The 15,233-nt window shown below is 40.6% G+C and overlaps 1 protein-coding gene across 1 annotated transcript in view; it reads left to right on the plus strand.

Annotated features, from left to right (window-relative positions):
* grid2 (glutamate receptor, ionotropic, delta 2) overlaps window positions 1-15,233 on the plus strand; it is a 436,646-nt gene that overhangs the window by 370,182 nt on the left and 51,231 nt on the right. Inside the window, exons 12-13 of the mRNA XM_061071705.1 lie at window positions 5,379-5,517; window positions 11,997-12,192. Of these exons, the coding sequence (XP_060927688.1) occupies window positions 5,379-5,517; window positions 11,997-12,192 (335 nt within the window). The remainder of the gene's footprint in view (window positions 1-5,378; window positions 5,518-11,996; window positions 12,193-15,233) is intronic.

Genomic DNA, 15,233 nt, shown 5'->3' on the forward strand with positions numbered 1-15,233 from the left:
GTAAAACTTCAATAAAGGCTTTGTAATTGCCCTTCCAGGTGACTGAAACATTTAAATAATCATGACAAATGATTGCTATTAAAAGAGACAACTTCAGATTGATCACTAAATAAATACGTTTGGAAATAATACAATTTCCTTAAAAATGCCCTAAAAAAAATAACTCTATTTAGATAATAATAACATTACCATGTGAAATTGGAGGAAGATCAGAAAACCAGCAGAAATATCAGTGCCACAAATCAGGAAATAGGAAAAGGAGTCTGTCGGCCAGCTCATACCGTAGCAGTCACACAGCCAAGAGAGCAGGCAGACAGCCAGGCAGACAGCCAGCTGTCTAATGAATCAATCAGTTATGTAGACATCCTGTAACCAGTGACTCATTCAATCACAAGGATGGCAGGAAGTGTAGTGGCAATTAGGCTCTGATAACAATTGTGAAAAGAATGCTGACCTAGAAGTTTGGGATAATTAAGCAAGAAAAATACTTAACAATCTGATTTTTTATTTGCAATGTAGTCCATGTGATTTTGAGTAATTTGCCTCCCAACATGCATCAACCACTGTATGCTCCTTTGACTGAAGTTACTGAGATTTAGATTATCCTTTCTGAGTTGGAGAAAAATAGAGAAATGCTGCTTGCTTTCAGCTGCTGAGTAACACTGCAGAGAATGTGGGGAGAGGCAGGAGAGATGAATTCCCAGAGATTAATATCGATGGGACACAATATGGTGTCTTTGAAGCTGCTGCTATGGCTTCCACAAAAGTGGTTTCATGCTTACTGTGCCTCCTCCAGAATCCATTCAAACACACACGTGCAAGCCAAGAGACACACACGTTTTGACTGTGGTTTTTGAGGATTGCACAAACAGGAAAGTTGAAAAGTGTCTTAAAGTTGCTCCTTTATTCTTATTTCTCTAAAGAGGTGTTAGCTTATAGCTTAACTCATCCTGATTAGCTTCATTGAACAAGTGTTCTAACAGTGTGTTCACTATGTTGTTACTACAATGAGCAAGAAAGTGTATTTTTTCTGTAAGGAAACAAGTGTACTGACCCCTTAGCAGCCAATCAAATTTCTCTGCCTATACATTCTTTTAAAGGGAGGCTTTTAGGGAATGACTGAACATGCAAAACACAGAAAAGACATGAGTATGGTAGATATAAAAATGTATTTACAATAACAAAATGTGCTGACGAAGTAAATACTGCAAGCTGTGCTACAGCAACAACAGAGGGAGCTGACACGCGAGGAATACTTAAGAGTCTTTGATCCAGAGAATCTGCTACTGAGGTACAGAGTGTTCTAGGACAGAGCGAGGCAGAGTTACCGGACCGCTCATGGGCAGAGAGTGCTGACGAGGGGAGTCGGTGGGTGAGTGCTGAGAGGAGTTAATTAACCGGAGCACAAGAAACAACAGGTTAATATAAGGGGGGCAGGCAGGGGACATAAAGACAGATCCAACTAGTATGGCACCCAGTGGAGCGCATTCCTCTGCCAATGGCCAACAGGCCCCTTAAATTTAAACAAGCTGTACAGCTGAGGCCACATTATGTTATCTCAGCTCCACATTTGTGGGAGTTACAGGTTTGTAACCTCTGAGGAAACCACATTTTAATCTGCTGGATATTTGGAGTGCTACCGAATTTGACATACTCATATATATTTGTCCCATAATTGTGCCTGTCCTAAAAATTACTGGATCTGGACCCATTTTTCCTGATTCATGCCAAAATTTAGTCGGGCTCCTCATTGGCCCATCCTCCCATCCTGGGATCCATTCAGTACTTGTTGGGTAATCCTGCAGACAGACAAACAGACAAACCACAAACAATTGGACAGAGCTGAAAACATGTACAAAAAAAGATAAATGTTTTGCAGGAGACCCAAAGCCACGCCCCCAGCCAGGAACACACACAGACAGGAGCAGCAGACAGAATGAGGGCAAGCACAAACACACATGCAGGCGTAGATCAAAAAAACCACCAAAGTAAACAGAAGAGTCCACCATCCCAACTGGCATCGTTACTCAGTGTCAGTTGAAACCTCCTGGTGAGTTCAGACCGTGCTGAAGCCGTGTGTAAACAGGGCCTCATCTTTTTCTCCACGCTGTTATTTATCCTCATGGAGCTGTTGACAGTATTGGAAGAGGAAGTTGGCTTTAAATTAAATAACATGTGTGCATACATGTTTTCACTCTCACTGACACTGATTTGCCTGTTTTCCTCCTCGGTCTTGACAAACATCTGGTTCAATGAACGATGGTTTAGGCAGCGCACAGAAGGAACGATGCTTCCTATGAGGCACAGTAGAGATGAGCTGATAGATGGTTCTAACAGATAAGGGGCGTGTGTGTGTGTGTGAGTGTGAGTGTGTGTGTGTTTGTGTGTGTGTGTGTGTGTGTGTGTGTGTTTGTACTGCTGTGCTATATGTATTGTCCCTTAGCTGACAAAAGAAAGACAAATACACAAACAGTTGCCGTTTATTTAATCACTTTTTATGTTAGATAATCTTATCTTGGCCCTAAAAGGAACACATATGAATCCTTCCCTCTTATTGTCAACACAACATCACACAGTGTCATACAACAGCACCACAATGAAGTATGATAGTTATAAGCTCCAATAAAGCCGTCCTTTAGATCATATGTTAAAAAGATGTTCATCTCTCTCTCTCTCTCTCTCTCTCTCTCTCTCTCTCTCTCTCTCTCTCTCTCTCTCTCTCTCTCTCTCTCTCTCTCTCTCTCTCTCTCTCTCTCTCTCTCTCTCTCTCTCTCTCTCTCTCTCTCTCTCTCTCTCTCTCTCTCTCTCTCTCTCTCTCTCTCTCTCTCTCTCTCTCTCTCACATACACATGTATTCAGAGCAGGACACAAATTGACCTTTTCAAAAAGTCTGTTGTAGTTGATAAGAGAGTAAGAATTATAAAACAACCACCAAAAGTCTGCTCACCTAAACATTTTTGGGGACATGCAAAGCGAAGTCATTTTCCCAACTGTGTTAAATATTTTATAAAAGTCTCTTGTGCAGCGAGAAATCAACATGAAAATTGTTCTGAAACTCAACAATAGATTTTTCTCTGGTAACTTAATGGCTCCTCCATGGATGTTTCCTGTATGAAACCCTGAATACCTTCCGCAGGTGGAATGAGTCACAAAGGTCATGTTTTAGAAGCTATTGAAGTCAGTGATACTAAAGTCACGGTTTCACTTATATTTGGACAGTTCTCACAGACCACATTATGATAATAAATGCATCTGCGCCTCCTGGTTGCATTTATCCTTGGAAAAGATTCAATTCATCTTCCCACAGGCAAATATGCAATAGTTTCTCATGAATAATTAACTGCATGAACTTAGACAAAATATTTGCATAAGTGGTATATTTAAATAGATGAGGTTGTATTCTAGGTTTTCAGGTTCTGCAAACTTTATTTACTTTCACCAAAGACTTTATATTTTCTTCACAGTTTGTTTGTTTGTGAGCAGGATTACATGGGAAATCCCATTAAATCTGTGTGAGGATCTGGATCAGGGGGCAGATCCAGAGAATTCTATAACTTTGCAAGATTTCACAACATTTTCATTGACATCTCAGAGAATGATTGCTGGATCTTGATGAAAAAAGCTACACATGGTTAGATAACATCTATGAGTGTGAGTAATTTTTAGCAGGTTGATTGAATTTAAAGTTACCGTTGGACCTTAGCGGAGGTGCACATTGAAATTCAAATATTGAGAAAGTTAATCTGAATACAAAAACACATAAAGAATGCATCAGTCAATGATGAACAGGTTACAGTTCAGCTACTGCCCTTTTGTGCTTTACATTTTTTTTGTATCTATGTTATCTGATCTGTTATCTAATTCCACTGACACGCTACATGTGATGGCAGTTAGTGTCAAACCAATCTACAACTGAGGTAGCACCATATCTCGCCATGTTCGATCCGTCTGCTTAACTAGATCTGCTCCAAAATTCAATGGGTCCTTCCTTGGGTTATGTTGCACCCCTCCACAAAATGTCATGGATATCAGTGAAGTATTTTTGCGTAACCCTGCAAAGAGTCAGTCAAACTGCAAACAAAACATTCTATATAAAATCCCACAACATAAAGACCTGTGGAGAATTATATACTGTCAAATACGGCACAAGGATCCATTGTGTAATTGTGTTATATATCTGAATAGAACATACAGTATCGAACTGTTGTTGTAAAACCTGATGTCAACAACAAGCACATCCTCTGAGAAAGATGCAGTAAACCCAGAGAGATAACACAGTTGAATTAAATCAAATGCTATCAGCAATGCAGAAAAAAAACGTGGCCTGAATTGAAGTTCGCAAGAGAAAGACTACACTGGAGGAAGAGAACGAGATAAAGGGAACTTGAGATTATGTGGGTGTCACATACATTATTGAGTCTGGGCTGGAGGAGGTGAGGGGGGCTGTTGGTGGGATGTTATGTAATGGTGATCCCCCCCGCTACAAGGACGAATGGGGCTAATTTCTGGCAGGCTTCAATAAAATGCAGCGAGGAAGAGCTTGCACGCTACAAATCAATCGTCGCTCTTTGTGTTTGTGTGCATTTACCCAAATATGTTTAGACGCAAACTTGTCAGCGTTTATTAATAGGAGCTACGGCACCCTATCTGAGATGAAAAGCAGGATAAATGTGTGAAATATTTATCTATTTATTGTGAAGGCCGGGGTCAGAGTGACAGCCACTTTCCAAGCTCATGGAAGGCAGAAGTCAGTTTGCTTCTTTACTGTAGCACAACAAGACTTCAGAGGACGATAGTCGATAAGTCGATAAAAGCTGTTTATAGCACGAGACGGGGATAAAGAGCTTTTATATTTGAGGACGGACCAGACACTTTTCATCCTAATGTGCTCCAGGCGGCATTAAATCCTAATGGGACGGCCTGATAACATTTGTGCAATCTTTTGCTAAAAAGACTCGTTTCATGTTTAATTTATTGCAACAGCAGGTTACATTTTTTTGACTTGTGTACAAAACACCGTTGCCAGATGGTGTTGTTGAGAGTGACTGTGCATTAAGACGTATCCGGAGCCGGACAGGCTGCACAGGCCACCGTTACCTCAATATATGAATATTATCATATCCCAAAGATCCTTATGATGCATCCCAGAGCAAACTGTAGATCTAAATCTCAATTATCCATGTGAATATCAGATCGGTGCCAAAGTCTCAGATCAGCTCTGTTAATCCAGACATAATCTTTCAGGATGTGCTCTGCTGTTTCAACAGCTTTCTTCTCCTGCAGCAGAGAATCGCCTCTATGTGCTGATGTCATCGTTTTTTGTCTTCTCGCTGCACTTGCTTGACGTCTCTCTTTCTTTCTTTCTCTCTCTCTTAAAAGGTGGAGAGGTACCATACACCACCCTGGCTACGAGGATGATGATGGGCTTCTGGTGGATGTTTGCTCTGATCGTCATCTCCTCGTACACGGCCAACCTAGCAGCTTTCCTCACCATCACACGCATCGAGAACTCAATACAGTGAGTATCCACCAGATTTTTGTCCTCTGTTGTCCGTGGTGCCGTAGTATTCAGGTATACTATTGCACATGCACACACATATAGACAATCACACAGTCAGAACAGGGCAAAGCAGAAGTGAGCGGAAGCATTTTTTGCATGTTCCTTTCCGATTGGATGCAGGGAATGAATCAAGGTAACAGGCAAAATCCTTCCACCCTAATTACCGTGCTTTCACACACACGTGAAGTAACACACACAAACACACGTGCACTTTATTTCCCTCAGCTCCGTGCCCTCTGTTTATCTCTACGTGTGATAATGTGCTCGCCAGCTTCTCTCCTGGTGGCACCAGGAAACGCTCATCTCTCATTGGACTAATCAGTGCCAGAGCATCCGCTATGCCGGCAGTGCCACAGTTAATTGTGCTTAGCTTTGGAATAAACAACATTTATTTCTGTAAATCTAATCACTAGCTTTTTCCTAATGTGTTTCCGTCCGTTTGTGTCTCTGTCGTGCTATTTTCTGCTTTACTCTTGATTCCATTCACTCTTCTTTGGTTGCAGTTCTTCTGTCCAGTTCCTCAGATAATGAATTTCTTATCTGCTTTTGTTTGTGCTGTTTGTTCATTTTTTCCCCTGTCAACCACAAGTGCCTCTCAGTTTGCCGCCTCATTCAGCATCTATTTAGCTAATGAAGGATTTGCATTAATTTTAATTTGGTATTTTAATGTGTTGACTCTTCTGGGATAATTACACCTTAACAGCGGCACCCTCACGACCCCGGGTCTCTAGAGTTGGGTGTTGGGAAGAGAGCGAACACACCCAAAATAACCAAACCTCAACAGCTTAACACAACCTTCATGGAAGCATGAACTTTTATCTATTTATACTTGATAAACATATTAGTGAAGTGAATGCATGTACAGTTTGTGTCACTGACTAAGGGAGGGAACTAGTTAAGTAGGGAAAAGCACAAGCAAGTTAATGCACCGGCAGGAGAGGAAAGTCTCAGTGAGCCGTCAGGAAAGACAAGGTTTTTAAGTATTAATGCCCTTGTTTCATCCTGGAAATGAAATAACAAGTGAGCGTTCAGAACTCTCTCTGGACTATTTCACGCTTGGATGTTTTCCCTCAATTTCTCTGTGAATCCTAGAGGAAAACAGTGAGGGATGGCGGCGGAAAGTGGCAAAGAGACGGAGCAAAAGAGCAACAAAGTGAGACAAAAACGCCATAAACATTATGAAGTGGAAATGAAGAGAGGGAGCACATGGAGAGGAATAAAGGGTGATTGAGATTGAGAAGGAAAAGTGGAGGAGAGAAGCAGAGGGTAGGAGACAGAGGAGAACGAGAGAGTGCAGAGGAGCAAGGAAACACAGAGAGGAAGAGTATTGGGTGATGAGTCAGACGGAGAAATGGATTTAAAGAGGTAAGAAAAATGGCAGCACCTGTCAAGAAAAGGAAGAATTAAAGAGGATGGACTGGACAGGATGTGAGGATTGCAAGACAGACAGTGTTTAGGATATAAAGATTAGTTTCCTGGTCCGATCTCATATAACAGATTTGATATTTTATCGGATGTGTTTTTTCATGCTTGTGTGTACCTGCGTGGCTGTGTGTGTACCTGTGTGTGTGTGTGTGTGTGTGTGTGTGTGTGTGTGTGTGTAGTCTTTAGTAGGTCCTCGTAGGTCGTAGGTAGGTCACATGAGGTTATCCACTGTTCATGAGAAAAGGATTGTCACTGCCCTGCTCCTGCTTCTGTTTAGTAAACAAAAAGGATAAATTTATTTATTTGCAGAAAATGTAGCAGTTGTTAGTGACCAAAAATAACATATAAACTGATAACGAAGCAAAATCAGATTTGATGGACTGTGGCTTGCTCCTCATTTGTACTTTGCTTCGGGCAAAAACATTTCCCAAATGACTACATTGAAATGTGAAGTCTCACTTACTGCAGCAGTGGAGCATTTGTTATATTCATATGAAATAATATATAAACTAGCATATTTGGTGAAATGACTTCTCAGGTCACAAACTCTTCCAAAATGCACATAATTAATAATCAAGTCATTATAAATGGCACTTGCGCAGCACTTATAGTCAGCCTATGTTAACCTTGTTTGGCGTCGCTCCACTTAGATGCTTGTTGTTATTGCGTGGATGTCTGCGGTGCTTCAAAAGCCATCTGTTGATGCATTTGTACATTTCCGCAAATTAATTTCCCTCCAGAAGCACAAAGCCAAGGTCATCTTTGTCCTCTAGAATCTGCAAAATAAGCAGCTCATTGAACTCCTGAGGCTGCACAGCAACCAAAGTCAATCCAGCAAAATAGAAAAAAATGACAAAAGTGGTAATGAAAACAGGAAGAGAAGCAAAATAATGAAATTATATAAAATAGAATTACATAATATAAAATAAACTTGTTTAGTTTAGAACATAGGACAAGATGGAGAATATCCAGCAGGTCTCCAGCACTAGTTCAGATGCTAATCACCAGTTGATGGTTCTTACTGACCACCAGCAGATGTTAGGGACATATCTTCAGTTGTGTACCATAGGGTCATCAGGTGCTTTATGTTATGAATGGTAAACCCAGAATAATGAAAGATATTTATAATAATATGCTGTTATGGTGATCTCTCAGGCCTTTCTCTCTGACTGTGACCCTCTCTCACTCCCTATCTCTCTCTCTCTCACACACACAAACACACACACACAAACATACTGACTACTTGTCATGAGATACATTCAGATGCTGTTCACTCCATTTACCTGCTCATTGAGCTGCTTAGGGGGAATATAATTGGTTGCCAAATGAGCTAGCATGCACACAGGACGGAAACACAAGTGGCTGTGCACACACACTCAAACACACACAGGCATTAAATTCACATAAGACGTCACAAAAAGACAATTAAACAGATGATTCATGTATGCAAATCGACATGATACAACTCAAACATTAATAGATCAGGAGAAAACCAATGTCAGTGTCTTAATATTAAAACTCAGATATTTAATAGTGTTTGGAGACAAATGAGGTGCTTCCCTGTTTTCAGAGATACAGTAAGTCAATTTCATGCCGGTGCATTTTAACTTTAGCAGTGGCAGTTATTATAGAGTTCTAACAATGCAAACTTATCAGTCATATAAAAGGAAGAATATTCTTTTTAATATTTCCACTTCCAACTTTAGAGCATTTAACCTTAACCTTTAGTTTGTCTATTGAAAGCTGAATCTGATCTGCATCTCAATTTGGGGCTGAAGAGTTTCAACCTCTGTGGGGAATGTCAGTCGGGCCTGGTCTGCCTTCATTCACAGGCTGTTAAAGAGCCCATGATAAGGACACCAGGATGCTATGACCATAAATTATCCTGTTTCATATTTTGATATTCAATTTAACGTTTAATGGGTCACGGTGGACAGAGAGTATGTGACTTTACACTTTAACTCCAGGTTCAATCAATCAAAAAACAGATTGTAACCACTCCTCAGAGACCCATCAGGCCTCCTTCCAATAAAAACAGAGGTCAGCTGGGGACTGACTCACACTTTAGGTTTTCTTACCGTCTCTTCTTTTCTTTCTCTTTATAGGTTTACAACTATCTTCCTTCCTATTTCCTGTATTTTTTACCAATTTGCTTAGAGTAACGTCTCTTGCAGTATATTTTACCTTGTCTTTAAGTGAGTTTTGGCAAGTTACAGCAATTATGCCTTAGAAGTTTGGTTTTCCTTTTTTTCCCTTTTATAACCATTACCATGAATTCTCTTTGAGCATGTTTGGATGTTTTGTGTCATCCGGCCAACCTCAATGTCTTTTAGAAGTTTTTTATCATTGTCGTCATTAGTACCTGTTCCAACATAGCTCGTCAGGCTATAGGCCTACTCCTGACAGCCTGAACAAGGGACCAACAGATCCCAAAGGGAAGAGTCTGTTTTCAGGCCTTAAACCCTGAAACAACTTAGATCTGGCTGAATCTCTCTACTAGACAACCAGTGAAACTTCCATTTCATTCTAATTCAACGTAAGGTTCCTGGCCCCCCAAGTTTTGCTTTGGGTTCCAGTCAAGGACTTCCATTTTTTTCTAATCCTGATAATAATTATTTGGTTACGAGGGTTGTTGTCCTTGAACTTTAATTCATTGGCATTGGCTTCTATAAGCATTATCACAATACAACTGCACCCTAACATATTGTCACATTGCTCATTTCATTACAAACCAGAAGCCACTTACAGACAGTCGCCTTAAATTCAATCAGGTTTCACCAAATTTCACACACTTATAGATATTAGAGCCCCTTGAATGATTCTTTTGGAAATTGTAAAAAAAAGTGAATTGCTGACCCTGTTTTTATGTTTGTGTTTCTTTGAAGTTGCAAACTGAGATTCATCGAATAGAAACTCATAGCTTCATATCTGAGTGTGATCTAATTACAGTATCTAAATTTACTCCAGTAGGAGCTGATGAACCTTTAACAAGTGTATTCAATTACAGATGAACCTACTGGATACTTGACGCCAACCTGTATGCCTGATGTCTGATACCCCTTTTTTCTAATATGCATTTTTTGTCTTTTTAAAATCTTCTCTTATGTCTGTTTTTCCGTGTGTCTCTCTCTCGCCCCTACACTTTGCACCAACCATTAAATAACAAGAGTCACTGCTGAGTGAAACCAATTCACACAGCGGGAAATCCTGGTCAGAGAGTGTTCACAGGGAATGGGTGGGGAGGAAGAGGAGAGTATCAAGGCCTAAGATTAATTGACAGCAATAAAAGATTCATGTCTGTGGCAAAGTTCATTAAAATGTTCATTTTTTCCCCTCAAAGCCAGGGAGAGAGTAAAGCATGAGAGAGAGGAATAAAAAGAGTGAACTTATTATTTCATGCGTGTGTGTGCATGTTAGAGAGCAGCCTTGTAATAATTCAAACCTTGCTTAGATATTTGCATTTGTGCCCATAGTTAAATCTTCTTTGTGAATGTAGTACAGGTGAATTAATGAAGTAGGATTCTGTACACTTGTTCTTCATTTAACAGGAAACCTTCAGAGTTTTAGGGCTTATTTTTTCATACATAAATGTGTCTTTCAAACCAAGGGTAGCATGTAGCAGCCTTTTAACAAACAAACAGTAATTAGCTCCTGTATTGGTTCTTTATTACATTTCTTAACGGCCAAACTCTTTGAGAGGCAACATGGGCACTGTTGTGTTATAATTAACAATCATTCGTGAAACCCCCCAGAGACGGCGATTTATGGGTGAAAGTTAGAACACAAGAGAAAGAAAGACAAAGAGTGAAAACTTTTCTCACTTCAGACGGACTAAGCTTTTCATTGTCTTGACTTCTTTAGTCCTGGCCCCCTTTTCCTTGATGTAATAGTAGATGTCAGGGCAAGGTGTCACCACCTGATTCCCCAAAGTGATTTGATTTTGATTAAACTCAATTTCCAATTTGACTTGATATTGATTTGATTAGGGATATTTCTGTTGTTGCGTTTTTCCATTTGCACCTATAGACTTTTTTGTTTGTCATGATACACCTGGGCTACAATTTTTGTGAAGATCGGTGAAAGCTAACTGATTGGCTTTTCCTTAGATGGCGTTGTTGAGTCATTTTGCCACGGCCATTTCAAATTACCAGAATACAATTACTTTTTGGGGTTTGAAATTTCCTGCAATCTTTGGTAAGAATTTGAGCATGTCTAGGACCAAAAGGGAAATACAAATCCTTTGAAATACAATAGGGCCCCCCACCGTAGGTGCTCTGGCCCTAAAAATCCTTACAATATCAATAGGGCCTAACTATCTGTCAGTGCCTGTCAGTGCTCGGGCCCTAATTAGTTAGAAGTTAATCGTTAACAGTTAGAAGATGTTAGATATTCTCAATGAAATGTTCCAACTGGATTATAATCAAAATATTAATGTTTACATTTAGAATTATGCTTCAAGGATAAAGTGTTACAGGAAGGAAGTAAGGACAGAAGGATGGAGGGATGGAGGGAATGAAGGATGGAAATTCAGACATGATCAGCTACACTGAAGTTGTTTTTATTTTACATGACCAACAAGTGTCAGTATGTGCTTTCTGTGAGTGCCCTCATGTGGTGGACAAATGCTCTCTGCAAGGTCAAGTAAACAACCTTTCAAGTAAACAAATCCAATATATCTACAGTGTGCAGCAGCGGTGGGGAACCTCCGGCCTCCGGGCCTTACACTGCCCACATCGCAATCTTCCCTGTGCTGGCTGGGGCGTACCGTTGAGCTTTCAGAGTGATGATGAGCAGAAGGCTCAGGACTGTGTGTTGCTGACTCATTTAGCTTCAGAGTTTATGGTTTTCTTGCACTCTGACCTACCTGGATGTCACATTATTAACCTTAAACTGTCATTTCCGGACATCATGTCACCTTGAAAAGAGAAGGGACACAAAGTGGTAGCAGTGTGTTGCTGCTGAACACAGAGTATGAATGAATTTACCAACTCTACTCACTTGTCTATTTCTAGGTCTCTTCAGGATTTATCTAAGCAGACAGACCTGCCTTATGGCACAGTGCTGGACTCTGCAGTCTATGACCAGGTGCGCTCCAAATCTATGAACCCCTTTGAGAGAGATCCCATGTACTCCCAGATGTGGCGGATGATCAACCGCACCGGAGGAGGGGACAACAATGTTGAGGAGTCAAAAGAAGGCATCCGCAAGGTAAGTCTTTTCTATTTCATGATACGGTGTTCGTTTCAAACAAAAGACCAATGACACTGGGGTTACTAATACAAACATTTGCGTCAGAAGACTCCAGAGATAGTTTCTCAATGCAGGGAAATAAGTGCAGAACAGCAGCAGCATCAATGCAGTTATTCTCCACTAAGTAGAGTCAGGTCTTTATTTTCCAACATTTAACTTTGTCATTTTGAACACATGGATTTTGGTTGTTTTGTGAAATTACATATTTTCAGTCATTATTATGCTAAAAGTCAGAACTAAACATAACATGTTGCTGCTAATGGACAGCAGCTGCTAAAGGGGCCACAATGTATGCAGATGGGCCAATTATATGACTATCATCCATATACAATTCCTGATTCAGTGAGATGCACATTTAAGTTCCCTTGTTTACTGTTCTGTAGCTTTGAGCAAAGCCACACAACATTTGATATATTTTGAAAATTGTTCAATGTTCAAGCACAGTGTGTTCTTCAAGAAGTACTTATGTATTGTATTTTGTATTTTGTTAATATTGTTTACATTATCTTTCTATAAAGACTTCTACTACAGCCCCCCCCCCCGCCTAAATATTACATACATTCCAAAATGGTAAAACATAACGCTTCACAAATTATTGTCTCCATTAGACAAGTTATTTACTCAATAGAACTGATCAGTGAAATACAAACCACTCCAGTAATACATTTCTATTTACAGGTTTTTGTTAACCTAAGTTCTTTCTGCAATTAATACATGGAGGTAAACGTGTACACACACACACACAGCTCAGGCTACAGGGATGTCTGTTGACTGGGGATAAAGCTAAATCTAAATGATGTTAATGATACACAGATAACATGCGTATGGTTAGATACTTAATTCCCCTGGCGATTACCCAGCATTATAAATACCTGACTGCTGCATCTCATTTGCATGCCCCCCGCTCTCATCGGCCCGCTCTCCTCCAGTGAGAGTCTTCCTCTCCCTTGAATATATTAGACTTGAACTGGAGCCAGCGTTGGAAGCGTTGCGAGTGTTGGGAGGAGTGATTAAAGTGGCGGGTGGTGTTTTTAAAATGATGAGATAAATGCAGTACATAACCACATGTAAGCACACAACTATTAGTGTACACTCACACACATTGCTTGTTTGCAGAGGTGTATGTATTTAATAGTGATTCTAGAATCATGAATAAGTCTGTCCTCTAAGCTGTCATGCATATATCTTTTTTAATAGTATCCGATTGATAATAATAAGAAGTTAATATATAATATCCATAATTGTCATGCTATGTTCCTTATAGACACTCATTTAATATTGTGTATCCAAGAAAGAAAGTTCTACAAATTTTTAACACTATACATGAGTACAAAAATTTTGAACACCGGTCATAAAATGTATTATCACATTGCTGTAATAATCCTAAACCTTTGCCACAATAAAACATAGAGTAGATATCTTGGTGTGAGTGACAGTGGCTCCAATGACACCGTTTGAAAATGTGAACGTTCTTAAATGATTTTAAAATATCTTAAACATCGACAAGATCGTTATCATAAACTAGCAGTGCTGCATATGCTGTTCAATTCAAACCCCAGATTGTATAGGAAGAGGAACAACTTGAAATCTGCTAAAAGTGAAGCCAACTCCTCTTGATTGCCCCCTGGTGGTTGGCTGTCGTCATGAAATATCTTAAACCCTGCCTTCTCCATGTGAATGGTTCGGACATGGAACAGAACGCATGTATCGGCAGGGGTCGAAGCCGCGAACCCACACCAAGCTCCTTCACTTAGCGTAGACTCCGGCACCAAATAATGTCAAAAGCAAAAGATGGCGGCACCTGTGTCCAAGATATTTTGACAACGTATGGTTCAAACTCTTTGTGTCATCACTGTCATATTAGAGAGCATTGCAGGGTGATCTCCGACCACTGTGGGTGCACAGACAGCATTAAAAGAACAGGTCTTGTTTTTTGCAGCACTCGCCGCTCAGGCCAACAAGACCAAAGTCAAACTTCATGTTTTTTCCTACTGATTGGCTACAAGGAGGTTGTGGGGTAAAATCAGCACCACTCTGTGTTTGCTGCGCCTGTGAACATATAGCAGCTTAAAGGTGAGCGAGGCATCACAACAACCCAGGGAACCACTGGGGCCTCCTTTGTGAAGGGGAGTCGACCCTTCAGACACAATGTGCTGATTGCGTGTGCTCACAGCGAGAACAAGGCCCGAGGCGTTCTATGCTGTCGGGGAACTTTAAAGTACATTGCCCGCTAGACTGGGCTGCTGCAACTTCAGGTGCAGGACAGGTCCTCTGGTTTATCAAGCTTATGTTCACAAGTTAGTTTTGCACTATAGTATTAAGTTAAAGTGCTGAATCATTTATAATTACATATGTCAGCAGAAATACCGAGGGAAATAGGAACATTGGGTATGAGTAAGAGAATAGTCGTCCTGTGGCTATAATACATTAAAATGTGTTGCAATTACTGTAATACATGTCCAGGAGCTATATGCTGAAGTATAATGGGGGTGGATTGTTCACTGCTGAGTCTCGATGCTCTATGATGATGGCGTCATATGAGGAAGACTGATTTTAGGTAGCAGCAGAGCGTGAGCAGGCAGAAGAGACAGCAGAGAGCGCTGGGTGAAGGGCTGGTCATGAACGGGATGGAGAGAGCGTCTGTTTTCATGGATGAATTCTACACGACAGAGTTGACACCAGCGGAGTGGTAGAAAGCACAGTGAGGCAGCAGTGATACGGAGGAGGCCCTTCCCCTGTGACTCATGTGCTGTTTCTCTTCGCCTCCTCCTTCTCATTGGCTTTCCCCCCTGTGCATCTCTTTCACTGCGCCACAGAATAATTGCAAATATATTCTACTGTCTTTCTATTTTTCTATATTTTCCCCTCTTTATTGTTTTCGCTCCCCGCACCTCCCTCTGTGTTGTTGTCAGTCTCTTATTCGTTCATGCTGCTTGGTGAAGGCTACAGGCTGCACTCTAGTGGTTCACTCCTGCCTGTCCCTCCCTCTAAGTTGCCTT

Source organism: Limanda limanda, chromosome 5 (assembly GCF_963576545.1).
Source record: "Limanda limanda chromosome 5, fLimLim1.1, whole genome shotgun sequence".
In the NCBI taxonomy this organism is placed as follows: Eukaryota; Metazoa; Chordata; class Actinopteri; order Pleuronectiformes; family Pleuronectidae; genus Limanda; species Limanda limanda.